Source organism: Schistocerca serialis, chromosome 5 (genome assembly GCF_023864345.2).
Source record: "Schistocerca serialis cubense isolate TAMUIC-IGC-003099 chromosome 5, iqSchSeri2.2, whole genome shotgun sequence".
Taxonomy (NCBI): Eukaryota; Metazoa; Arthropoda; class Insecta; order Orthoptera; family Acrididae; genus Schistocerca; species Schistocerca serialis.
The window spans coordinates 683,941,696-683,959,733 of NC_064642.1; the positions used below are offsets into that span (position 1 = coordinate 683,941,696).

At 38.1% G+C, this 18,038-nt stretch overlaps 1 protein-coding gene across 4 annotated transcripts in view; it reads right to left on the reverse strand.

Annotated features, from left to right (window-relative positions):
• The window catches only part of LOC126480754 (C-1-tetrahydrofolate synthase, cytoplasmic), a 171,049-nt gene that overhangs the window by 40,555 nt on the left and 112,456 nt on the right, over positions 1-18,038 (reverse strand). For all 4 annotated transcript variants that reach the window (XM_050104037.1, XM_050104040.1, XM_050104038.1 and 1 more), the window contains exons 12-16: positions 16,106-16,223; positions 15,731-15,948; positions 15,159-15,369; positions 14,931-15,079; positions 11,605-11,708 (exon numbers count right to left, since the gene is read on the reverse strand). In XM_050104037.1, the coding sequence (XP_049959994.1) occupies positions 11,605-11,708; positions 14,931-15,079; positions 15,159-15,369; positions 15,731-15,948; positions 16,106-16,223 (800 nt within the window). The remainder of the gene's footprint in view (positions 1-11,604; positions 11,709-14,930; positions 15,080-15,158; positions 15,370-15,730; positions 15,949-16,105; positions 16,224-18,038) is intronic.

An 18,038-nucleotide genomic window follows, 5' to 3' on the forward strand; every position in this document is an offset into this window, starting at 1 on the left:
TTTGACTCGTGCTGTTATTCTTTTAGTGTTCAACATTCCTCCTTGTGAAAAGCACATGTTTATTTTGGTGCAGTATTTTATAACAGCTGCCTGTTCTACAAACTGAAAATGTTACGGAGAAGAGGACTATTAGATGAGGAGACAGATGAGGAGATAAGGGAATTGTTGGATAGGTGATAATGAGGTAGATGTCACTGAAAACTCATAATTACACAAAGATGAGGATCATGAAGAATTCCTTTACAAAGATGGATAAAACAAATTAGTGCAAATTCTGTCAAGTGTGAATTATTCTTTTCTTGTAATAGGAATGAAATATTCCTCAAGCTGGAATTTCTGGTAGGTGCAGCAAGAAGGGTGTACTGAAAGAAGACCAGAAACCTACAAGTTATTCAATTAGAAACTGTGATAATGAAAAATCTTGTTTTGTGTTGTTGTTTCATTGACAAAGTATGTATGTGGACCAACAAGGACAGTCAAATCGTTTAAGAGGACTGGGTGGATATAGATATGCATGAATTCAAAAATTTTCTTGGTGTTCTGATCCTCGTTGGTGTTTACAAGTCAAGAAATGAAGAAATCAGTCAGCTTCGGAGTGTTGAGAATGGCCAACCACTGTTCAATGAAATTACACCTCACAACCACTTCCACGCTATTCTGAGGGAGTTGCATTTTGACAATGCAGCAGCCTGATGTGAATACAGGACAAGTGACAATTTGGAACCAATCAGAGAAGTTTCCGAGATGTGGGAAATTACCTTTTGGGATGCCTACATTCCAGGATGGTGCATGGTCATGGATGAACAGTTGGTCACATTTTGAAGTTGCTGTCCATTTTGACAATACATCCCACCAAGACCTGGTAGATATGGAACAAAGTTCTGGGCAATTTGTAACAGTGCAAAAAGCTACTGCTGGAAGATGAAAGAGTATTTGAGAGAGAAGGAAGAAACCAGAGCTATGTGACTTGGAGAGAATGTCGCAAAAACCTTGGTGGTTGAACTTCAAAAGTCTGGACATAATATCATCTGTGTTAATGTTTTTCCATCTCAATTTAGCTCGTTATTTGTTGTCAGAAGATCTGAAGCTAGATAGTACTATCCAAAAAAACAAAGGTGAACTGCTAGCCGATTTTATTACACCATAAGGCACATGAAGTAAACATTATTTGGTTTTCAATCAGATGTGATGATAGCCTCTTAAATTCCTAAGAGAAAAAAAGTTGTTACTGTTGTGTCTAGACAAGACAGCCTAGACACAATGAGAGGAAGCTGAAAGGCACGCGCTAAGCTAAAGCGGGATGGTGTGAGGTCTGAAACAGGATACGTAATGAATGCTATAAAGAAAAGTACATAGCTTCTGGAATACTTAACTTTAATCCATCCTTTTGGTACATCTGGAGATTGTGGCGATACAAGTGAGACTCTTTAGATACATGCAATGTTACTAATGGCACCTTGCTAGGTCGTAGCCATTGACTTAGCTGAAGGCTATTCTAACTATTGGCTCGGCTAATGAGCAATGCTTCGTCCATGTAGTCGCTAGCAAAGTCGTCCGTACAACTGGGGCGAGTGCTAGTCCGTATCTCGAGACCTGCCTTGTGGTGGCGCTCGGTCTGCGATCACACAGTGGCGACACGCGGGTCCGATATGTACTAATGGACCGCGGCCGATTTAAAACTACCACCTAGCAAGTGTGGTGTCTGGCGGTGACACCACAGTTACCATCCTTAGCTTTCTTCAAGGCCAACCAATGGTGTCAGTGTCACAAGTAAAGGAGCCTGAAGTTATAATAAAATACAATGCCGCAAAGAGTGGTGTTGATACCGTGGACCAGAAGACACAATGCCACAGTATGAAGAGAAAACAAAGGTACTGGCCATTGGTGGTTTTCTTCAATATGATCAATTTAAGTGTAATGAATGCATTCATAATTTGGATGATGCTGGCTACCAATAAAAAATGAGACATTGGACTTTCATCATAAATCTGGGAAAGCAACAGCAGGAGTAAAGAAGTCAGTGAATTCATTATTAGCACCAGTTCAAGGAAGGGCACTGAAACCACCAGCTAAGAAAAGGAGAAGATGTGCATATTGTGTACAGAAGAAAGATAGAATAAGTCAAATTACATGTTACACGTGCACCACACCTGTATGTATGGAACATTCTGCTATTGTCTGTAGACTATGCACACATTTGTAGTAAGAATAAAAGCCACCATTAAAAGTATAAAAATTGCACACACATACTGATTCATATCATTTTATCTTATCTCGTATCAACTTATTTGTATGTACTTGTAAAACATAAATCTGTAAGCCACACACTAAATAAATTATGCATCTGCTTCTTCTGTCTTCCCAAAATTTATGTTCATTGTTCCCTTGGTCGAGCTGTTGAAATGGGGCTACCTTCCCATCCTTATCTGAAATTTCTTCCTCATGTCAGCTTGAATTTTTCACTTTATTGAGTTTATACTGTTATGTTTCTACCCAGTTACAGTAGTAAACTGCCCTTTAAGAAATTAGTACTAATGAGTTCACTATCTCAGATTAAATTTCACATTAATGTGTTACCCAATTTATATTAGCACCTAAGGGGAGTAAGCCATTTGTTAATAAACCATTTTTGAAATTTTGTGATGTGAACTGTGCAGTCATGTTGCACCACATATTCTTGAAAATTTACTTCTCCCCTATTTCTGAAAAGCTACAATGTTTATTCATTATGATTATTTAAAATGATAGTTCTACTTGAGAGCAAACCAAAATACTGTTAACAATATTTTATTCAAAGTGATTTGTTTATAATTAACTAAGATGTAATTTAAAAAGTTGTACTCTAAAGTTCATTGAAATTTTATATGAAATTAAGTAACAAATTGAATATCAGAACAGGTAGCACAATATGTGGCTCACATTTTTATATAAGTAACTAAAATCATCTAATGACATGCAATTGTTATTTTGTAAATTACACGTTTAACAATGTATTTCATTGTTTAGTCTTTTGTAAAAGGAAGTGACTACAAGCCATGAAGTCAGTCTGCATTATTGTCTTTCAGAAGCTGTTTGTGCGAGAGTGTTTCAGAGGCTGTCAGATGGCCAAATGTTTATTCCACCAATGTACATGATAATCAGTCACAATACAGGACAAGAAAAGTGTTATACTGAGTTTTATTTGAAAATTAGTACAACAGCAACACCGAATTCTGGGACTTCCTGAAGCAACAACCCCTGAGGATATCAAAATTGAGTATCTCATTATATGGAGCAGCTAAGTTATTATGTGAACTTTCATTAACTGTGACTGAAATTTTCTAGTTTTCACTCGTCTTCATACTTGTGAATGGTGGAAGACCAAACTATTAAGTTGCTCCAATGGTATGATTGAGAATTCACTATTACCACTGTCCAACTATAGACAGAACTAGAGAAAGTGCATATTTCTTCTCATTCAGCTCAGTGCTAATTAAAATGCTTCCCTCCTCTCACACATTTAAGGGTGGCATTTTACTGTCTATCTCACCTTTCTTATGGGTTGTAGTTCAGGATTTTCTTAGGTTTCTTTAATCTTTCCTACTCATATGTTATTTCCACCTGCTGCCATTGCTAAAATTCAATTTGTTTCTTTTCCTGTTTGGTGTTCCACAGATTGCTTGAAATTTAGGCAGTTTTTCCATCTATATCATTACCATAATAGTAAACAGAGTCACAGTTCAGATAGTTAAAATGTGACATGTACCACCTTTTCAATTATTTAGTTGCTAGGCCATTCCTTCATCTTATGTAATGAAATTTTTAGACTGTTACTGTACATACACTCCTGGAAATGGAAAAAAGAACACATTGACACCGGTGTGTCAGACCCACCATACTTGCTCCGGACACTGCGAGAGGGCCGTACAAGCAATGATCACACGCACGGCACAGCGGACACACCAGGAACCGCGGTGTTGGCCGTCAAATGGCGATAGCTGCGCAGCAATTGTGCACCGCCGCCGTCAGTGTCAGCCAGTTTGCCGTGGCATACGGAGCTCCATCGCAGTCTTTAACACTGGTAGCATGCCGCGACAGCGTGGACGTGAACCGTATGTGCAGTTGACGGACTTTGAGCGAGGGCGTATAGTGGGCATGCGGGAGGCCGGGTGGACGTACCGCCGAATTGCTCAACACATGGGGCGTGAGGTCTCCACAGTACATCGATGTTGTCGCCAGTGGTCGGCGGAAGGTGCACGTGTCCGTCGACCTGGGACCGGACCGCAGCGACGCACGGATGCACGCCAAGACCGTAGGATCCTACGCAGTGCCGTAGGGGACCGCACCGCCACTTCCCAGCAAATTAGGGACACTGTTGCTCCTGGGGTATCAGCGAGGACCATTCGCAACCGTCTCCATGAAGCTGGGCTACGGTCCCGCACACCGTTAGGCCGTCTTCCGCTCACGCCCCAACATCGTGCAGCCCGCCTCCAGTGGTGTCGCGACAGGCGTGAATGGAGGGACGAATGGAGACGTGTCGTCTTCAGCGATGAGAGTCGCTTCTGCCTTGGTGCCAATGATGGTCGTATGCGTGTTTGGCGCCGTGCAGGTGAGCGCCACAATCAGGACTGCATACGACCGAGGCACACAGGGCCAACACCCGGCATCATGGTGTGGGGAGCGATCTCCTACACTGGCCGTACACCACTGGTGATCGTCGAGGGGACATTGAATAGTGCACGGTACATCCAAACCGTCATCGAACCCATCGTTCTACCATTCCTAGACCGGCAAGGGAACTTGCTGTTCCAACAGGACAATGCACGTCCGCATGTATCCCATGCCACCCAACGTGCTCTAGAAGGTGTAAATCAACTACCCTGGCCAGCAAGATCTCCGAATCTGTCCCCCATTGAGGATGTTTGGGACTGGATGAAGCGTCGTCTCACGCGGTCTGCACGTCCAGCACGAACGCTGGTCCAACTGAGGCGCCAGGTGGAAATGGCATGGCAAGCCGTTCCACAGGACTACATCCAGCATCTCTACGATCGTCTCCATGGGAGAATAGCAGCCTGCATTGCTGCAAAAGGTGGATATACACTGTACTAGTGCCGACATTGTGCATGCTCTGTTGCCTGTGTCTATGTGCGTGTGGTTCTGTCAGTGTAATCATGTGATGTATCTGACCCCAGGAATCTGTCAATAAAGTTTCCCCTTCCTGGGACAATGAATTCACAGTGTTCTTATTTCAATTTCCAGGAGTGTATTTGGTTTAGACAATGTATTGCTAGCTAAAGATAATCTTCACTTCCTTATATTATTAATTTGTTACCTGCAGGTAGTAATGCACTTAAATTAAATGGACACTTTAATCTAATTCCTTGCTAACTCTCTGATTTCCAGTTTTTATGAAAATTGTTGATATAATATTTTTAAAAGTGGGTCATAGAAAACATCACTCTCTCAGAGCTTGAGTGATTTTTATTCCCCCTCTCCTTTTTTCTGATGCATTTATTGCTATTTTTGTTTCACTTTATAAACTTCTGACTGTTCATATGAAGTGTGATGAGCAGCGACTGTCACTGTTATTGTCCATAATTTATTTTGATCAAAGTCTTTCTCAAAATTTATAATAGCAATGTGCATTTTAAAGTAAAATTCTCTTTGTCTTTCTCTGTATTTTTTATTGCAATAATATTGTCACTACATATACTCCCTTTTCTAAATCCACTTGGATCATTTTGATGTAGTGTGATAGTAACAAATGTTAATCTACTGTTGAAGTTTTTTGACTAGATTTTGTGCACAACACTCAACAGCCAATTGTTCTTTATAGATAGAAAGTTAGCTTCCACCATGTTCCTTAAGTTTGGGATCTCATACTAAAGCAGAACTTGATAAGGTATAAAAATCCTAGATGAAAGGAAGTGCCTGCACATTTTTTTTCCCCACTGTACATTTATTCCACCTATTTCTGCAGCTTTCCTATTTATTTTTTCTTTCATTTTTTGTTTCTCTGTAGTTTATCATTTATTATGATATCAACATTTACAGGTTTTTTCCTTCATCAAAACTCAGCATCACAATTTTTGCACCCAAACTCTTGATAATGTCTAACCCATTTATCATCTTTAATTATTTTCACTTTACCTATATCTTTTTCCAGTTGGTTTGTATGTCTCCTTATCTGAAATACCAATAATTGTTTTCTGTGTACATCATGTTCAATGATGCGGACAAATTTGTCCAAAGATTTCTCATAAGCCTATCATACAAGCCTCCTAGCATTGTTTTAGGTTTTGTTCATGCTGGTTTCCTGCCATTTGTACATTCTTCTGCAATAGGTCTTCACATACTTTTTGCTTCTCCTCCATAGCTGTTCCCAAATATGCACTTGATAATCTTAATTTTCTTTTGTTCCAAGTTCTTTTTTTTTCTTTTCTCCATTGTTTATTTACTATATTGGTTCTCTTTATTCTCTTCACAAATATTGTTCATTGTTAGTTGTAATAGATGTCGAGTTAATCTGTTCTGGTACAGTGATTTTACAACATCATCTTGGAGAAGGTGTATCTTACATACTACCCAACCATGATATTATTGCACTTTGCCAACTGTGGCCATTATCAGAAACAGGCTGTGACATTACAGTAAACAAGTACAGCGATGACAAAGGAAAACCCATCACATTGGTATTGCTTTCAGGACAGTTGTGTATATAATATCAAGCGGCTCAGCATGTTCCCGTGAAACACCACGATAAAAACTCTCGATAAGCTGACCAAAGTGCCCTCACTCCCAGGTGCAATAATATTGTCTTCAATTAATACTCCCTGAGCTACTGATGAACTGTTTATTTTATTATTATTTTTTTTCTATCTGCCCAGTAACATAACAGTAAACACTAGTAGACAGTGGTTGAAACATACGGCACGTCCTCTATAAGCATATGCATCTTGAACAATGTTCTGAACATTAATCTTTTTATGACAAAATGATTTTAAATGGCCTTTGTCCTGTTGAACTCTATATCTATTTATGGATATTTTATTTCCAGGAAAAAGTCTTAGGTTAGTTTTAGTTTACTGCATGTTGAGAAGTGTCCTGAATTTTTGTCCATTTGATTTTAATCAAAAGTTCCTAGCACTCTTAGTACTTGCAGAGATCCAACGTGAGCATAGGTTACTTTTCTAACTGCACTTCCTTGTCACTGAGCTGCAAATGGTTGTAATCCCACCTGGCGTATCGATATACCATTCAATAAAATTACGCATGTCTGGTGAGTCCACTAAGCGTGGCACAGACGGATACATCCACGTGCCAGGTCATCCAGAAAAACACCTGTGGCAAATTTTAGGGCTGCCACAGTTTCACTTCTCAACCAGCTACTATTAACAGCAAGCTCTCCATGATATCTACTGATGATGACCCTGTGCTATGTGGTTTCCTGCTGGACTGTGATTTGAACTTTGCTGCTACCTTCCATCAATACTTGGCTAGCTCATGGACTTTCCCATCTGCCTAAAGTACTGTGTTTGCCCACCACTCAATTGACCATTGTGCTTTCAATGAACAAACTAACAGCATGATACACAGAGTGTCTGATTCATATTTGAGGGATTCCTAGTCAAAACTGCAAACAGTGTTCTCCTGAACTAAAGTGTGAGTCATTCAACAAACTCCCAGAATACTGTATTAACCAACTGGTTCCACCCCCTGATGTTTTTTGTTTTGTGTATTTCCAGAAGAGTCAGTAACTACTACTCCTGTGATTACTCTGTACATAATTTCTGTTTCTGTTTGTTGAAAATATAGACCTACAATGGAAATATTTCTTTTTCTCATTTTATTGTTTAATTTGCCGATCTTTATGTACTCTATTATTGCAACGTTCCTTCCCAGATTCTAAATATTTAACAATAACGATTTAAGAATTATAATCCAGTTTGAGAAGACTAATAATGCCCATACTTATAGTGTGAGAAGAACAAACAAAAAAATGTTACTCATTACTTAATCTGTCTATAACTCAGAGTTAATATCTCTATCAGTAGAAGAAGAATGGGTAGCTTTGAGGGATGAAGTAGTGAAGGCAGCAGAGGATCAAGTAGGTAAAAAGACAAGGGCTAGTAGAAATCCTTGGGTAACAGAAGAAATATTGAATTTAATTGATGAAAGGAGAAAATATAAAAATGCAGTAAGTGAAGCAGGCAAAAAGGAATACAAACGTCTCAAAAATGAAATCGACAGGAAGTGCAAAATGGCTAAGCAGGGATGGCTAGAGGACAAATGTAAGGATGTAGAGGCCTATCTCACTAGGGGTAAGATAGATACCGCCTACAGGAAAATTAAAGAGACCTTTGGAGATAAGAGAACGACTTGTAAGAATATCAAGAGCTCAGATGGAAACCCAGTTCTAAGCAAAGAAGGGAAAGCAGAAAGGTGGAAGGAGTATATAGAGGGTCTATACAGGAGTAATGTTCTTGAGAACAATATTATGGAAATGGAAGAGGATGTAGATGAAGATGAAATGGGAGATATTATACTGCGTGAAGAGTTTGACAGAGCACTGAAAGACCTGAGTCGAAACAAGGCCCCCGGAGTAGACAATATTCCATTGGAACTACTGACGGCCGTGGGAGAGCCAGTCCTGACAAAACTCTACCATCTGGTGAGCAAGATGTATGAAACAGGCGAAATACCCTCAGACTTCAAGAAGAATATAATAATTCCAATCCCAAAGAAAGCAGGTGTTGACAGATGTGAAAATTACCGAACTATCAGTTTAATAAGTCACAGCTGCAAAATACTAACACGAATTCTTTACAGACGAATGGAAAAACTAATAGAAGCCAACCTCGGGGAAGATCAGTTTGGATTCCGTAGAAACACTGGAACACGTGAGGCAATACTGACCTTACGACTTATCTTAGAAGAAAGATTAAGGACAGGCAAACCTACATTTCTAGCATTTGTAGACTTAGAGAAAGCTTTTGACAATGTTGACTGGAATACTCTCTTTCAAATTCTAAAGGTGGCAGGGGTAAAATACAGGGAGCGAAAGGCTATTTACAATCTGTACAGAAACCAGATGGCAGTTATAAGAGTCGAGGGACATGAAAGGGAAGCAGTGGTTGGGAAGGGAGTAAGACAGGGTTGTAGCCTCTCCCCGATGTTGTTCAATCTGTATATTGAGCACGCAGTAAAGGAAACAAAAGAAAAATTCGGAGTAGGTATTAAAATTCATGGAGAAGAAATAAAAACTTTGAGGTTCGCCGATGACATTGTAATTCTGTCAGAGACAGAAAAGGACTTGGAAGAGCAGTTGAATGGAATGGACAGTGTCTTGAAAGGAGGATATAAGATGAACATCAACAAAAGCAAAACAACGATAATGGAATGTAGTCTAATTAAGTCGGGTGATGCTGAGGGAATTAGATTAGGAAATGAGGCACTTAAAGTAGTAAAGGAGTTTTGCTATTTGGGGAGCAAAATAACTGATGATGGTCGAAGTAGAGAGGATATAAAATGTAGGCTGGCAATGGCAAGGAAAGCGTTTCTGAAGAAGAGAAATTTGTTAACATCCAGTATTGATTTAAGTGTCAGGAAGTCATTTCTGAAAGTATTCGTATGGAGTGTAGCCATGTATGGAAGTGAAACATGGACAAGAAGAGAATAGAAGCTTTCGAAACGTGGTGCTACAGAAGAATGCTGAAGATTAGATGGGTAGATCATATAACTAATGAGGAAGTATTGAATAGGATTGGGGAGAAGAGAAGTTTGTGGCACAACTTGACCAGAAGAAGGGATCGGTTGGTAGGACATGTTCTGAGGCATCAAGGGATCACCAATTTAGTATTGGAGGGCAGTGTGGAGGGTAAAAATCGTAGAGATGAATACACTAAGGAGATTCAGAAGGATGTACGTTGCAGTAGGTACTGGGAGATGAAAAAGCTTGCACAGGATAGAGTAGCATGGAGAGCTGCATCAAACCAGTCTCAGGACTGAAGACCACAACAACAACAACATCTCAGAGCTTCTTAAATAATAGAACCCAGTATGTTGTCCTCAACAGCGAGTGTTCATCAGAGACAAGGGTACCTTCAGGAGTGCCCCAGGGGAGAGTGATAGGACTGCTGTTGTTCTCTATATACATAAATTATTTGGTGGTCAGGGTAGGCAGCAGTCTGCAATTGTTTGCTGATGATGCTGTGATATCTGGTAAGGTGTCAAAGTTGAGTGACTGTAAGAAGATACAGGATGACTTAGGCAAAATTTCCAGTTGGTGTAATGAATGGCAGCTTGCCCTAAATGTGGAAAAATGTAAGTGCGGATGAGTAGGAATAACAAACCTGTAATGTTCAGATACAGTGTTACTAGTGTCCAGCTAGACACAGTCAAGTCATTTAAATATCTTGGTGTAACATTGCAAAGCAGTATGAGGTGGAATAAGCATGTGAAAACTGTGGTAGGGAAGGCAAATGGTCAACTTTGGTTTATTGGGAGAATTTTAGGAAATTGGGAGAATTTTAGGAAAGAGTAGTTCACCTGTAAAGGAGACTGCATATAGGACATTGGTGTGACCTGCTCTTGAGTACTGCTTGAGTGTTAGGGATCTGTACTCGGTCAGATTAAAGAAAGACATCGAAGCAATTCAGAGGAGAGCTGCTAGATTTGTCACCAGTAGGTTCGAACAAAACTTAAGTGTTACAGAGATGCTTCAGGAACTTAAATGAGAATCCCTAGAGGGAAGGCAGTGTTCTTTTTGGGAAACACTACTGAGAGAATTTAGAGAACCAATATTTGAAGCTGACTGCTGAACTATTCTGATGCTGCCAACAAACATCGTGCATAAGGAAAGAAAAGATACAAGAAATTAGGGCTCACACGGAGGCGTACAGTCATTTTTCGCTTGCTATACTTGTGAGCATAGGTTACTTTTCTAATTGCACTTCCTTGTCACTGAGCTGCAAATGGTTGTAATCCCACCTGGCGTATCGATATACCATTCAATAAATGGAGGAGAAGTGACAAGTAGTAGTACAGGTTACCCTCCGCAAGCACCTTATTGTGACCTGAGGAGTATAGCTATCGATGTAGAGTTCAATGTGTGTCCAGAAAAGTTTTTGATAATTTGCTCAGTACCATTAAATTCTCACAGATAGCAAAGCAAATTTTAAATCTAGTCTAAAATCTTTTTTCCTGGGCAATCCTTATACTCCACAGTTTAATATTTGAAAACAGTTAGAACAGTACAAAAATATGCTTACTTTGTTGTTACATTTTTGTTTCACAAGTAATGAGTAGTGATGAAGACTAGTATGCTCATTTTTTAAAAAAATTTAAGGCACATTAGTATTTATTGTTCTATAAATAACCTATACATATTCACACATAAAAATTGTGCTTACATGGCCCGTAAATTGACTTGTTTCACGCCATTTCAATAGAAATCTTTCAAAGAATCAATGAAAAAATACATTTAGCATATATGTATGATTTATGTTTATGCGTAATGCAGACATGACTTGGAAAGCAAATTCGAAGTAGTACAGACACATATATTCTACACCTACATTTTAAAAAATCATAATAATAATTTATATAACACACAAAAATACTCACGCAAAAGTGTTTATTGCAACGACAACTGGAACACCATGTTTACGACCATTACTAATGTGCTTCTGCAGATTTGGCAGACCTTTTCTCAGCAAGTCAAGATTTTCCTGAAATGTAGTGATTAACTTATAATACCACTTTCTTCAAAAATACTACAAGATCTGTATTAAAACATTGTAAGCATTGATTTCTCACTTTCACTTCAGCTACAGCTGTTTTGGTGGGACATTACATTGTGGTGCAGGTTGCTTTTCAACATTTTATAGGCTTGAAAATCTTCACATTTTCTAAACTGGCTTTGGAAACATAGTCCATGACTATTTCTACAAACTTGTTTATGAAATGTGAAGTAAATAATTTGCATACCATTTTTAAAAGTAGATGGGAGAGATCATGCAGTTAGTGAAATCCTGTACAGTCTACTCCTACTTCTACATGCTCTGTTTTGACTTAAAAATCAGCAGACCAGTGTTTACCATAATACACATGCTTTATCAAAGGCCTGTACTCGTACATATAGTATAGAGAACTCTGTTTTTACCCACAGGATAAATAGTGGTTGTTGCGCCCTACTAAAATTCAAGAGATTTACACATGAAAGAATTTAAATGTCATCACAGCATGCTACTTTATTCAATCTCTAATATCCACCATGAAATTACTTAATAAAGGCTATTTCAAAGCAAATTGTATCTGGATGAACTATTTTATCATAGTTTGGAATAGCTTTATTTTCTGCATATACAGGATGCCTCCACGTAAGCGTACACCATAATTACTCTACCATGCAAACATTTGGGATTGCACTCATCTGGTATGAGACGTTCCCAGGGGAGGAGGGGGGGAGGGTGTCCACTGGGGGCCGAACCGCACAATAACCCTGGGTTTGGTGTGGGGTGGCAGTGGAGTGGGTGGACTGCTATAGCCTGTTGTGGGGTTGTGAACCACTGAGGGCTAAGGCAGGATGAAGCCTCTCCATCATTTCTAGGTCCCCAGTTCAATATACACAATACACACACAGTACCTTAGAACAAAGAAATGCATGTCTTTGTCTGCTAGATAAAGTTAAGAAGTTCAAGACATGATGGTGACGGGTATTTCTGAACTGTGGTTGCATCAAATATAAGTACAGGTCAGGGCTGAACTACCTCATTTCCAACACAACCAATGTCAGCCACCAATTGGTGGCCATTACCAAATAGTAACCATTACCAAATGCTTTGTGTAGTTCATTGCTAATTGTTTCCCCTTCTTCATTTGAATGAGTGAAGAGACTTACCCATCTTGGAGTTCAGTTATGACCCTCACAACACCTGAAGGGATTAGTGAAGCCTGTGACCATGTATCAGTTCTATTCTCACAGAAATGCAGAGCACGTGTGCATGCTGGCTGCCCTGTGAGAGGGAGATGGGTAAAACCTATTCAACAAATTTTGACCAAACAAAACTTTTTGCCTAATGTGTGAAGAAAGAGTTCTTTTATTGCTTCTTTTTTTGTTTTACTTATCCATGAAGTACCTTGTCAATTCTATCTGTAATGTTGCCAAAGATGTGCCACATGGCTATGAATGCCCACAAAAGTTTGAAATCAATATTCTGCATATTTTGTAATCAAATAATTGTGTGCAAAAAGAAAAATAACATCAAAAAACATCTTAAATCAGAGAAGCACTCTCCTTCACCAGTGGAAAAAAGATGCTACTTCTAAATAGAAAAAAATCATTTGTTGAAAGATCAAATAAAGACAGAAGAAGAAAACAAGCAAAAATCAAAAATATGCAAAAGAAAACAAGCTAAAAAGCTCTCCAATTGCCACATTTTTTTTGATAGCCAGTTTTGAAGCTTGTAGGCTTCACCTTCAGGCACCTAACTTCACAATCTCTTAAATTTGTATGCTTAAATCATTTCCAAAACAAAACAAAAAATAGGTTTGAATTTCGCCAAAAATAGATGTGAATCTTTCCAACAATGGATGCTACATTTCCAGGTCATCATTATTAAAGGAGATGTTTGGATGGACGGATTAACTGCGCTCTCTCTCTCTCTCTCTCTCTCTCTCTCTCTCTCTCTCTCTCTCTCTCTATCTCTGTCTCTCCAACAAACTTTATCAAATGAAAATGAACATCATCTGTTCCAATACCTTTTTTGAAGGAAATATATATTTATACACAGAGATGTAAAACAATAGGACCGAAAAATCCAGCCAATAACAACAAAGTGATGTACTGTCCATGAAACCAACAACTGAGAAGTATGGATTTACTTGTAGCACAGAAACTAGAATGAATAATAAATACTATTCTGAAGAGCGATTCACTAAAAAAACGTATAATAAGGCTCTGCAATATTTCCCAACAAGGCTTTTGAAATCACTTGCAATCAAAGCTCTCCATATTTTTTCTTTATTTAGTTAGTTACTGCTATTTCATAAAGATCTGCCCTCCTGAGTCTCTACTGCAGATTTTTTAACACACAAGGGCATTCCATCACAATCCATTTCTGTACAAATGTTGTACATACATAAATAAAAATCTTCAACATAACATAATGTGTATGATAAAATGAAATGAAACTGGTATAAATTCACTATCGATTAAAGAAAAGAAACTAAATTTTACCTGTGTATTACAATTTATTTATGTGGTACACAAATTAAAGGTTTCACGGGTTTATTAGATATATTTCAGTCTTGTCAGTCTTTTGAGAGGCATTCAAAATTATAATTTATGTCTCCATATAAATATATATCACATATAATATTATATAATATAATTAAGTGGACTGTTTCTATAACAGCGTTTGACTTCATATGGATACATTTTAAAATTTGATATCTAAAATTCTTTCTAGCCAAAAATCACTAAAGATTTTAATTGCAACATCCAATGCATCAATATTATTTGTGCCAAATGTACTAATCATGTGTGGGAGGGTCTAGTAATTTACAGTATTATACTTTTTACTTACTTGATTCAGTATTTATAATCAAAAGAAGGAAGGGTGCATCAACTGGCTCACATGTCCAATGTTCCATTAAATTATTACAGGGTTTTTCAATCATACATGAACTCTGTCTGCTACTAAACTATGGTATGAATGGGGATTCATTTGAGCTAAATACTATTCACACTGACCTCCTCTTTTTTAAGTGGTTGTAAAAACAGGATGTGAGTTGTCATAAACTGAATTTTGACCAGTAGTAAATCATTAGCACGCAAGCTGCATAAATAATTTTTTGGACTTTTATCATTTTTATTTTCTCCACACAAGTGCAGAATGTCAATATCTAAGGTCATAGGTAAGAAGGTAATTTACTGCCACAGTACTTACCTCAACATAAACTTTGTCAAGTGGTATTCCAGGGGTTACAGTTGGTCCTCCTCCATGCATCTTGAGAGCTCTTACTGATGTGACTAGCACAGCTGCATTAGGAACATCTCTGGACGATCTGCATTTTATGTTGAAGAATTTTTCCATACCTGAGGTATTCAGTTGACACATTAATATGACAACAAATTATGGTATTTCATAAAAACAATATTTTTGTACTGCCCTTACCAATATCTGACCCAAAGCCTGCTTCAGTAACAACATAGCCATTAGGACCTACAAGCTTGAGAGCTATTTTATCAGCTACTACTGAAGAACAGCCATGTGCAATATTAGCAAATGGGCCAGCATGAACTAATACAGGTGTTCCTTCGAGTGTCTGCATGAGTGTTGGATGTATGGCATCTTTCATAAGAATTGTCATCGCACCAGTTGCTCCCTACAATTATATACGTCAGTCAACTATAAATTACATTGATTGATTATGAGATATATATTTTATTTGTACTTGTACTACAATGATGTACACAGTCAGTTTATTACAACTACTGTCTAAGCTATCTTCTGCAAATTCTTCAGTGAAAACATCCAATATTACAATTTGCTGCACCAGTTATTAAAATAATGATCAAATTAAATACCATTAATAGACTAAAAACCTAGAAAGTAACCTTTTTTTAGTCTTTAAATACAGTTTGCAAGCAGCAAATAATCAATTTTTCTCAGCACAATTCCACAAGACTAATTATAAATGTATGTTACAAAACTGAGTACTGAAACACACAAAAAAATTTCAATACCAGATCATCAGCAGTCACAGGATTCCCTTGTTTGTCAAGACCAACAACAATTCTACTTATTCTTTGCTTCATATCCTCCAAATCAGTGGCAAGAGCAAGTATAGCCATTATTTCACTCGCTACAGATATGCAGAAACCGGTCTGCCGAGTGTGCCCCTTTTCTGTTGGTGCTTGACCTACTGTAATTTTTCTCAGGAATCTGTCATTTGTGTCAATAACTGGAACACAATAAAAAACAAGTTATAAATAATGGAATTGGTGAAATATCTTCTCATAATTTCAAATCAATCTTGAGAGCAATATTAACAGCAAAATATATATCACCATTTTATACATTATCTTAAGCAATATGTATTTCGCAAAAATATTACAAACCTCTAGTCCACGTTACTGTCTCAGGATCTATATCCAGCCGAACAAATTTCCTTATTTCTTCCGGTGTTAAGGAATCGGGGTCAGTCTTTGAAATTCCCAGTCTCTGCAGCCTTCTCAGCTGCAATAAATAAATCAGCATATTAATTAATTTATATTTTTTCCAACTAATAATAAATATTAATTACAATTACAGTAACGGTCTGTTGGTTTTTCATCTCTTTTGAGATCTACGATACCGCCAGCAGAAATTACTACAGTTCCAGCAGGAAACAAAAAGTTGATGCCAATATCTCGTAATGAATATAGCTGCAGCAAAAGATTATAAGTCACTTGGTGATGATTTTTTTACAATTAATCTGTGTGAAAATAGAACTACTATTCCTAAATGATTGCAGAAATATTTGAGGTGAACAGCTTAGCTGAATCACTCTGTATAATACTATATCTGTAAATACACAGAAGGACCCAAGATGGTGTAACTGCTGAGCAACTAATTGAATTGGTAACAAATTTCAAATATCTAGGTAGATCCAGCCTGAGTGATTTTACTTGGAACCAAATCTAAGGTAGTTGTGGAGAAGTCTAAAGCCAGAGTGAGATTCATTAAAAGAACACTAAGGAAGAGTAACTCAAAATGGTTGTTCAACATGTTCTTGTATACTGACTGGCCACTCACCAAGCTGGACTACTGGAAGAGATAGAGGAACAACATAACAAACAATTGTGCACTTTACCATTGTAAGGAGTTATGAGAAAGCTCAACAATATCCAGTGGTACGTACTGCAGGAAATAAGACACACAATACATCATATGAAGGATTGTGTATTACAATTTCAATGGTGAACATTCCATGACAACTTAAGAAAAATATTACTTTTTCTTTCTTTTAACAACCAAGATGGCAAAATCAGAGAAATCTGATATTAGATAACATTTTTTTGCATCCGCTATCCACATATTAAATACAGGGTGACAATTATTGAACTATCTGAAATAAACTCTCCATAACTTCTGAACAGTTTGCATAAGGACGTTCAAACTGCACGGTTAGTTGTGGGGCATGATGGGGATTAGTATGTGCATGCACGCATGGTTTATTGACGAAGCCCACTTTCATTTGGATGGGTTCGTCACTAAGCAAAATTGGCACGTTTGGAGGACTGAGAATCCACATTTTTTGATCGAGAAGTCTCTTTAGCCTCAATGGATGACTGTGTGGTGTGCAATGTCCAGTCACAGAATAACGGTGAGATATTCCTTGATGGTATGCTGACTATCGAATGGTACGTGAAGGTTTTGAAGGTTATTTCATCCCTATTATCCAAAGTGACCGTAATTTTGACAAGATGTGGTTCATGCAAGATGGAGCTCGACACATCAAAGCAGGAGTGTCTTCGATGTCCTGGAGGAACACTTTGGGGACCGCTTTCTGGCTCTGGGTTGCCCAGAGGCCACTGGTCTCAATTGGCCGCAATATTCTCTGGATCTGAACACATGTGACTCCATTTTGTGGGACTATATTAAAGACAAGGTGTACAGCAATAACCCCAAAACTATTGCTGAGCTGAAAACAGCCATTCAGAAGTTCACTGACATCATCAATGTTCCAACACTTCAGCAAGTCATGCAGAATTTCATTATTCATCTGCACCACATCATCGTCAATGATGGATGGATTCGTCAATAAGCAAAATTGGCACATTTGGAGAACTGAGAATCCACATTTTGCGATCGAGAAGTTTCTTTAGCCACAATGGATGACTGTGGTGTGCAATGTCCAGTCACAGAATAATCGGTGCGATATTCCTTGATGGTACACTGACTACCGAATGTTATGTGAAGGTTTTGGAAGATTATTTCATCCCCATTATCCAAAGTGACCATAATTTTGACAAAATGTGGTTCATGCAAGATGCGTATCGAACATGTCAT